The sequence below is a fragment of the Impatiens glandulifera genome, chromosome 1 (genome assembly GCF_907164915.1).
Source record: "Impatiens glandulifera chromosome 1, dImpGla2.1, whole genome shotgun sequence".
NCBI classification, from domain to species: domain Eukaryota; kingdom Viridiplantae; phylum Streptophyta; class Magnoliopsida; order Ericales; family Balsaminaceae; genus Impatiens; species Impatiens glandulifera.
The window spans coordinates 53,509,715-53,519,362 of NC_061862.1; the positions used below are offsets into that span (position 1 = coordinate 53,509,715).

At 32.9% G+C, this 9,648-nt stretch overlaps 1 protein-coding gene across 1 annotated transcript; it reads right to left on the reverse strand.

Annotated features, from left to right (window-relative positions):
* Positions 1–1,360: 1,360 nt before the first annotated feature.
* Positions 1,361–8,179, reverse strand: LOC124936671 (transcription initiation factor TFIID subunit 12b). Its single transcript, XM_047477191.1, has 8 exons — positions 7,203–8,179; positions 6,878–7,084; positions 4,709–5,233; positions 3,709–3,783; positions 3,280–3,358; positions 2,653–2,717; positions 1,884–1,919; positions 1,361–1,793 (listed from the first exon to the last, which is right to left on the reverse strand). The coding sequence occupies exons 1-8, from the start codon at positions 7,977–7,979 to the stop codon at positions 1,599–1,601; spliced, it is 1,959 nt and encodes a 652-aa protein (XP_047333147.1). The 5' UTR covers positions 7,980–8,179; the 3' UTR covers positions 1,361–1,598.
* Between the last annotated feature and the right edge of the window lie 1,469 nt (positions 8,180–9,648).

The following is a 9,648-nucleotide window of genomic DNA, read 5'->3' on the forward strand; positions in this document are numbered from 1 at the left end:
TTAAAATATATATCAAAATATAAATAATTTAATTTATAAAAATAATAATTTAAATTATATATCAAAATATAAATAATTTAATTTTATATATAATAAATTTTAAATGTAAAATGACTGAGTTTGAATAATAAACTAAGTTAGTTTGGGAATGAATGAATAAACTAGGTTAGTTTGGGAAAGTAAACGCAAAACAAGGTTACTTTAGGAGATCATCCCCTAAACCAAACCAATACCTAATGATTTCAAAAGAAAATATGTTTAAAATCAATTATCTAAGAGATCAGGGTAATACGATATGTAATGAGAATTTCTTAGTTTAAATGAATCCAGTTAGTTTTCTAAAATTTAAATTTTTAAGAATTTATATCATCTCACATAAATTCGTCCAAACATGTTTTTTTTGCTCAGTGTTTTTACTTGGTTTATAGTTGACAGTTAGCCCCATTTGATTTGAATGTGAAGTAAAGTCCCAAATCCTTAAAAAAGTCATTTTAATAAAGTTTTGATACATCGAATGTTAGAAATTGTGAGTTCGGTTGGATTGAGTCGACAACTTCAAATACGGATTATTTTCTGGTGGATATTTGACTCAAAATGTACCGTAAGACTTTCAGTGATCGCAGTCAACCGGTGTGTTTACTCCACAACGCTATTATTATGACGATATGAAAGATCTCTTCTGAAAAATCGGTGAAAACAGTCGGTGAACTCATTGATCTTTCTTGAGGATCTTCGAGCTCGTTAATGCTAAATTTTATGTTATGTGTTTCGGATGTATTTGGTGACAAAGTGAACAATAGTATTTTTATATATTTTGGTCGTTAGGCTTAAATAACTAAGGTTTTTAATTGAATTTAAATAGTTATAGATAGTGAGAAGAAGAAATATAATAACTAAAACTTATTTGTATAGTTAGAAACATGCAAAGTTCTTAGTGAACATTGAACTTAAATTTTTGATCTAATAGACAAAAATTTCAACTTTAGATCCCAACTGACTTAATGATCAAAAGTAGTTTAATTAGGAAGACAAAATTAACAAAAGCTTACAAATATAACAAGAACATCATCAAACAAAACATCACAGTCATAAATATATGGCACTAATATTTAAAAAGTATAGTTTTCCTAAGAAATAAGGTCCACATTAATCTAAATACCCTTGTCCTTATCAAGTTTAACATCTCTATTGAAGTACCCATCTATCAAAAGATGGTTATATTGAGCCCCACCTGATCCTCTAACAACTATAATTCAAATATTTTTTATATTCTAAGAATCTTAACATCCAATTAGATCTTAGATTTGGACTTACTCCTCTTCACCCAAAGGAGAGTGATCAAGAAATGTACTTTCAATGGTAATAACTAAGAACTTAAAACTGTGACATTGACAAACTATTTACATAATTATTGTTCTCAGTTCCATTGCAAAATAAGCCAAATTGTCAATAATTTATAAAACAACAAATTGTTAAGAAAAGGAAAAAATAAAAATTGTACTAAGTCGACTGTAAACTGACACCATGTAAATAACATTTTTCCTTCAATCAGTCATTTTTCTTTTCTCAAATTAAATAGTCTACGACATACTATTATATTAGAACCTATTTGTTTGCTGCAATATTTGGGACGATGAATTAGACTGAGAAACCAATCGATCTGAGCTCAAGGACGGCCTTATTGGAAGGTGGTTGGTATTCATGGGGTTGACAAGACCATGTGTAACAACTGTTTCTTTACGGGTATTCTGATTAGTTGTCTCGGAATTGGTTTGTTCCATAAGCAAGCGCACCTGCCCCAAAATAGTTCTATGTCAACACAATTACAACAATGATACATCATTATCAAGAACAAAAATTAATGATAATATAAGTCTTCTCACCGCATCAAGACGACTTTGGTGGGCCTCGCTTGGAGTCTGCAAGGAAATTAGGAAGTTACAAATCAATCTTCTTATTAACAAACATCTATATGGGTTGTTTTGTTATCAACATTTTGACCATGATGATGCAGAAAAATCTACAATATGTTATGATTTGTTAATAATCTGATCATGATCCAAAAACTATTCTCTAAATACACTATAATTTGGATCTTGATTTAGAAAATAATTTGTATACCAAATGAAGTAACTAAAATCACACTATGATCTGCAACATGATCCAGAAAAATCATACACTAAACGAAAAAATCACTTTCAATTCTAACTTTAGAGATTTTCTATGGAATCGTGATCGTGGGTATACAAAAAACATACTCTACCAAACGAAGCAAAAATTAACTCCTATACGAAAGGAAAAAAAAGTACCTTCCACTGGAATAGTGATTGTGACAAATATATTTATTTTTGAGAAAAATGACTTGCGTTATAATAAAAATAAGTCGCACAAAGGAAAAAAAATGGAAGAAAGCAAAACAAAGCATTGCTTCTACGAGAGTGAAATATTAGTTTTCAAATAGGCTGAACAAAAAAAAATTGAAGAAATTTTAGTATAAGGTCCTAACCAGTTTTTATTTCATTTTACTTCTTTTACCTTTTATTAAGTCTTGTACTAAAATGTACTATATCCACAAACTACTTAAGCATATGATTGCATCTCTGTGGTTCTTGGATTTAAAGTAAATAAGCTATAAATATGGAATATGCTTACATGAGTTGTCTTAGATTTCTTCTCTTCACTTGAATAACCAGGAATATTCAAGTTCCAGTTTTTTTCTGCAAAAGATTACAATGAGTTAGATGAAGGGATATATATGTTAAGCAAACCCAGCAGGGGAATATAATCAGAGGAAAGAAGAATCATTTTGCTGTTTCCAGAATCGAAAAAATAAGCAAAATGTTTTGGGTAAATTGAATACAGGGGATATACTAAATAGTAGTTTGAACAGTCTTAGATTTATGATAAACTGCACTCACTGACAGTTAGAGAAGTAGTATTTCAAAAAAATAATAGAATCATCAAAGAAAATAAAAGGCGGGCAACAATCAATTTTCATGGATACAGATAAGAAGAAACAGATCAAATTGAAGATAAATGACATATATATGATTTTTAATGATTGTTTGGAAAGAATCGAACGTTCTAGTAATCTTCTAGACAAGTTAATAAGTAATCTTCTGAACAAATTAAGAAAACTCTAGCATATAAGAAACAAGGCTTATGGAAGAGATTAAAGTGAATCACTTTGTAGAATAGTTTTTTTCAATCAAAAGAAGCATAAATATCTATTGAAAAGTGTGTGAAATCTATTAAATTAGAAATGGAAGAATTACAGACCTAAATGCAACAATACATCCTTGGCCTCCAGGGTTGAGGAGTTCCGATGCTTTGCCAAATTGCAAGAAAATGTAGTTACCTGCCAATAGGTGTGATAAGATTTACCCAGTTAGAATATAATCATGTTTTGATGACTTCAAGAGGATTATGATTTTTTTTGGAAATTAAAGGAGAACTAGCATGACTTCTATATCCCTTAAACAGCATTCCATTTTTATAAGTTGAATCATATTGTTATCTTCATACTCATCATCTTATATTTTCTTACAACTTCCCCAAAACAATAATATAGTATCTTATTCTTACTACATCAATATGCACAAGAAAATGTCTAGGCCAATATCATGCGAAAGCAAGTATTAAGACAAGTTTCCTTCAACAAGAGCCCAAACACATTATAAGAATATCTAAAAAGCCAGAAAGCCTCACGGAGTCAATGAACTCATCAGCAAGCTCCAATAGATAATCTTCAAGATCAGGATCCAGCGTTGCCTGAGGATCAATCTGAATTTCCAACAAGAATTATTTATCAATTAAATAACTAACATCAATTAGTCAATAACATCATAATGCTCCAATTAAAACAAATATGGAGCATCAAACTAATTATTGCATTTTGAGGAAACTTTTATAAAAAGGAATGACAATTCAGTAAGAGGGAAAGTACTTCCTGGAGGGATTACAAAATCTCAAGCAAAAGATTACAGTTCATATTTTAAATCACATATAAAGTACAACCCACAAAGCTACCCCATTTGGAAACACTTATTGTTTAGACACGTTCTAGGTACAAAATGTTTGGAAACTAAATATAGTAAGAGAGACCTAAGAAAAAGAAATGTGTGATCACCTCTTTCTATAATATTCTTACACTGGTTATCTGGCTCAACCTTAATCAAACAATGATGAAGAATGATGTTCCTAATGACTGGAACAATGTTAAAGGATGGATGATTACGAGTACAAAGGGAAAAAACTTGTTTTCCACGCTATACAAATGTTCGTTTGCAGCTTGTGTTTATGAAATCTGGAAGGAGAGAAATGCAAAAGTTTTTTGTTCCAGACCTAGAAATGAGGAGCAGTGTGGAAGGAGATTCAAGAATGTGCAATTACTCAAAGTGGAATATGGAATAAAGTTGCCAACTCCACTAAAAAAATTGTTACTTTACATGGAATGGGGGTATCGACGCTTCAAAAATGTTGCTTAACCAGTTTTGTTGCATAAGTTTTAATTTCTCTAGTGTTTTCTTTTTCGTATTAATTGAGAAATGTAACTAGTTAGTAATTGTTTTTATTTATTTGTTCACAACCTTTCTTTCCTCGTCCTTTCCTAAAAAAAAAAACATTTTTTTGTAGAAGCTGGAATCGGATCCAGATACAAAAACAGAAACAATAAGAATTTCCAAATAATTTAGATGTTAGAAATGACCTGGGAAACCAAATCCTGAATCTTTCTCTTTCCAAGAAACTGATTACTTGCTTCATTTCCCTGACTTGAACTCCCTCCAGGAGTTGTTGCCCCAGAAGCAGTAGCATCAGGCTGGGACCCTGTCAAACTTAGAGTCTTCTGAACAGCAGGCATGGTCATCCTAGGTGACTGCTGCTGTTGTTGATTCAAAATCTGTTGCTGTGGATGCTGCTGTTGTTGTTGCTGATGGATCTGCGATTGCATCTGCTGCTGCTGTACAAGCTGGGAGAACTGCTGTGGATTCAAATTCATGGCATTTTGTTGCACTTGAGGAGATGCAGCAGAAAGTTGTTGCTGAAGAACGGCCTGTTGTTGCCTCTGCAGATTGTATGAAGGAGAGTTAGGAGCAGACATTCCTGAGAATTGTTTTAACCACTGTTGTTGTGCTAGTGAGTTTGGCATCATAGCCGATTGTCCATTCTGAGCCAATGCAGTTAGCTGGGGGGTCATAAACGATGTTCTTGAAATGCCTTGAGCTTGTAGTTTCTGAAATGTATAAAAGTGATTTTCCAAAAAAACATCATATACCCAAAAGATGAAATGAATTCAACTTCAACATAAATATATGTACTTTGAGACCAGGGTTTTTCCCTGGAGGAGGCAAACATAGTCCAAACATAAGGATCTAAGCTGCATTTATGAACAAAATTGAAAGATATTCGCTACACAGGAGGAATTAAGTGTAAGAACAAGCACACAATGTAGATTGAACAAACTTTGATAGGATTGGTAATAACTAGAACATGTTTCACATATGTGAGGTTTAGATTGAATTTATAAATAGAAACCCTAAATTATATTTTCAAATGAGCCTATCTGGTTCATTAAATTCTATCCTCACCTCTAAAGAAATCATTAAGTCGCTTTGTATTCTCGTTTCTTACTTATTTTCTAGAGTAATCCAATTCTCAACTCACCATCTACAAAAATCAACTCAACACGCTCCTATAAACCAACGAAGCCGGTAATATCAATGCGATGAAAAAAAATCAAATTAGAAAAGGTTTGATGAAAAAATTCAATGCGATGAAAAAATTTGATGACCGAAAAGGAAAATTCATTGCGATAAAAAATTTGATGATCGAAAAGGTTTCAAATTATTAAATACGAGAAGGTTTACGTAAGGAATTCAAATTTCACAGTACTGTGTGTCTAATTCTTTTGTAATAGAAGAAGATACAGTAATTCTTTCTGGAAGCAGAAGTTTGATGTTCATACCGTTCTTCAGAGAAATCCTGAGAAACCTACCAGAAAGTCATGGACTAGCTCGGCCAGACTAGGGTTTCATCAAGGAATCAAGTCGGATATGTAGGATTTATATAACAGCCAACTCTTTGTAAAAACATTTACCACTAAAGGAAAAAATGCAGTAAATTTTTAAGTCTAATGAGACAATGATCCAATATGGCATGTGTCTTCAGGGTTTTCTAAAGTCAAATCCGACGGTCAGAAAATGAGCAGAAGTGATCCATGAGTTTAGAAAGATGCCGGTAAGAATGCAACACGTGGAAAGAAGACAGTAAAAGAAATAACAATGTTAGGTGGGAGAATTACAGAGACGGGAAAAGTAATAAAAATATAAATAAATCATGTCTGTAACAAGATAAGCAATCGTAATCTTGACTGTGAACTCTCATCATTAATGCGCTAGAACTCTCATTATTAATGCGCTAGAACTCTCTATATCTTCTATCAAGATCCTCTTCATAATATACATTCATCGCATTAACTCGTCATCAATTTATTTCCCCTTATAGGTGACCTTCTATTATGGAACACTGGTGGGCAAATAATGGGTGATGAAAATGTTGCTTGACATTTTATGCAGTTCTTTGTTCTTGGAAATTTACACCATGCAAGTTATTATATTTACGAAAAATAATGGTTGACATTTATAACTGACTTCCTAATGTAAAGCACATAAGTTATTACAGGCAAAGCACTCAAAACGTAGCTTGGGGCTACAGGAGATCATAGAAAAGCATAAGGAAGAAACAGGGTGGTAAACCAACCCATCAAAATGCATAACCACCAAAATCATCTGAGCTCCCAGCCTATTTGAGCTTTCGATAACACTATACATTTCCCTAAAATTAAAAAAAAAGTGAAATTACACTAATAAATTAATACCTGATTTGCAGTGAGTGGACTTTGTTGTGATAACTGCTGTCTCATTTGACCCTGAATCCTTTGTTGAGGATAAGGTAGGGTTCCATTTGGTCTAATTTGAGAGCTCAAGTTGAGAGGATTCATCATCCCAATTGCTTGCAATTGTTGCCCAGATGAATTGCCAGGAAGGAATTGAGACCCTTGTACTAACCCAGCTTTTTGTCTCGGCTGCAACAATAAAAGTACATAACTTAATTGTATAGAAGTTCTCATGAAAACAGTATATAACGCGAAACAACTGTTAACGTTCAATTCAAAATAGCTCCTCTAACAAAACAATTCTTACCGAAGTCAGGAGTTGAGACTGCAAATTCAGCTGAGCTTGAGCTTGAGCTGCAGCTGGTCCGGATAACATGGGCAACTGACTGTTTTGTCCTACCAAACCCGATCGCCCCAAATTACCTGCATTCATTTGTTGTTGCTGGTTCTGCTGTTGTTGAATTTGCTGCTGTTGCGATAATGAATTCCCCCCAAAATTCATCTGCCCGTATATCCCAGCTTGCTGTCTCAAAGTACCCATTCCAGCAAACTGTTGTTGTTGCTGTTGCTGTTGTTGCTGTTGCTGTTGTTGCTGTTGTTGCTGTTGCTGCTGTTGCTGCTGTTGCTGCTGTTGCTGTTGTTGCTGCATCTGATTCATTCTAGACAATGAAGGTGACCTCTGAATGTTTGGCTGAATTTGGAAATTCGAGGTCGTCAACAAATTGTTTTGCTGTTGCATCTGAAATTGATGTTGCTGTTGCTGTTGTAGCAATTGCTGTGACTGCTGCTGTTGTTGGGGCTTTTGCTGATAATCCAAACCGACAGTAGATGATGTAATCAATTGTTGTTGTTGCTGTTGTTGCTGTTGTTGCTGTTGCTGGGATGGCGTTGATGGAACTTGAGGTGGGAGAGATGGCGATGAGATTTGCGGCACATCGTTCGCGGGCGATTGAGATATATTCGAACGTGATGAAACAGCGGTCATGGCCACGTTATTAGGGTTTGCTTGATTTTGAGACATGGTTTCAATCGAATTGGTGGGTTGGATAGGATTCGGCGCTGGCGATGCGTTGTTCTCCGCCATTGTTACCTTAATTAATCTTCCTAGCGCACAACAAATTGAGTAGTAAAACTAACAGATGATCATCAAGAACTCGATCGACTAGTATATCGCGGCTGGCTGATTCAGTGGTGAGTTCGATCGAGCGATCGATCGATCGGTGAGAGAATCTCCGAGTCCCCCTCACCCCACCTAAATTGTTGGGACTACGGCTACGAGAATAGATGATGAATGATCCAAGACGGGGGGTTTTTATAGATCACGGTCGGAAACATTCAACACTTGGTCAAAACATTGTTTTCATGGTTTTTAAAGTGTTTAATTATTTTTAAAATAAGAAAATAAAATTTAATAACAATTTATTATATATTTAAATGTTTCAAATATAAAATATCATCAATTAAGATTTGCTAATGTTTGATTTCATTTAATGTTTGAAACAATTAATATTTATAATTTGCATATATAAATAAACTTGACATTATGATCATTGGATCAAACGTAGAAAAAGACTTTATCAACTTTCTTTTTTTTTTTTTTTTTAATATCTTGGCCAAGCGAATTGGATTAGGTTTTCCAAGAAGCCTTTATTCATTAACATAATAAATTCCTTTTATCGATCTTAAATAGTCAAATATCTGATATCGAAAAATCACAATAAATATGAATTCTTTGTAAAAGTAATAATAATAAACTATAAATACTTGCATGGGTGTCCTTTGAGTTTAATATGTAGTGGCTCATTTGTTTGTATGGACGTATTTGTACTCTATTTCATCAAGGTAATAGTAATCGAGTTCGGAGTGTTACACACTTGATCATAGTCGGCTCACTATTATCGTCGATATATGTCTTTCAAACTCAAAAGAAATATTTGAGGTTATCGGAAAATGAGAAACAATGTATTAAACGGGAAAGATCTCTTATTATTATTAGAAGGTTGTGAATGAATATAGTATATGTTTGGTATCGACTTGATTACTTTATAATAAAAAAAACTCGCATAGGACCGCCTTACCAAAAAAAAAGGAAAAAAGATATTCGATTTATGATTAATAATCCTGTAAAGCCAAAGATGTTGCATTCAAGCTCAAACTTCCTTCATGCAAGCATGTTTTTTCTTGGATTAGTCATTAATTCTATATTTTTAATTTATTGATTTTTGTAAGAGTAAGAAATGGAGTACTAACTTGACACCCCACTTCCATTCAAAGTACTTTCAATAGGAATCGAACTCGTGATATTTTAATCTCTTAGGTCAACTATTTCTACTAGATCACCTTTGAAGGATCGGTGAGAATGAGAATTTAGAAAAAAAATTCTTTAGATGTACACTAAAGTATCATAATTTGAATCACTTCGTCTCTTTTTTATATTCTACTTTTTTTATATTCTATATATTTGCTATTTATATTATCTCCACAACAATTAGCCAAATTAGTATTTACAATTCTTAATTATGTTTAAGAATATTATTAAAAACCTTAGATATTGTGTTATATCATTACCATATTATTATAGTAATTTTTTATACATATAATTTAGTGTCTTTAGAATAGACGTGACATATCTAATAGAGGAAGAGACTCAAATTACTCAATGCAATATTTTTCTAGTTCCACTTAATTTTTAACATGGTATCAGAGCGAGTTTGTTCTTGAAGATGTTGATTCACAATATTTTGATGTCTCTG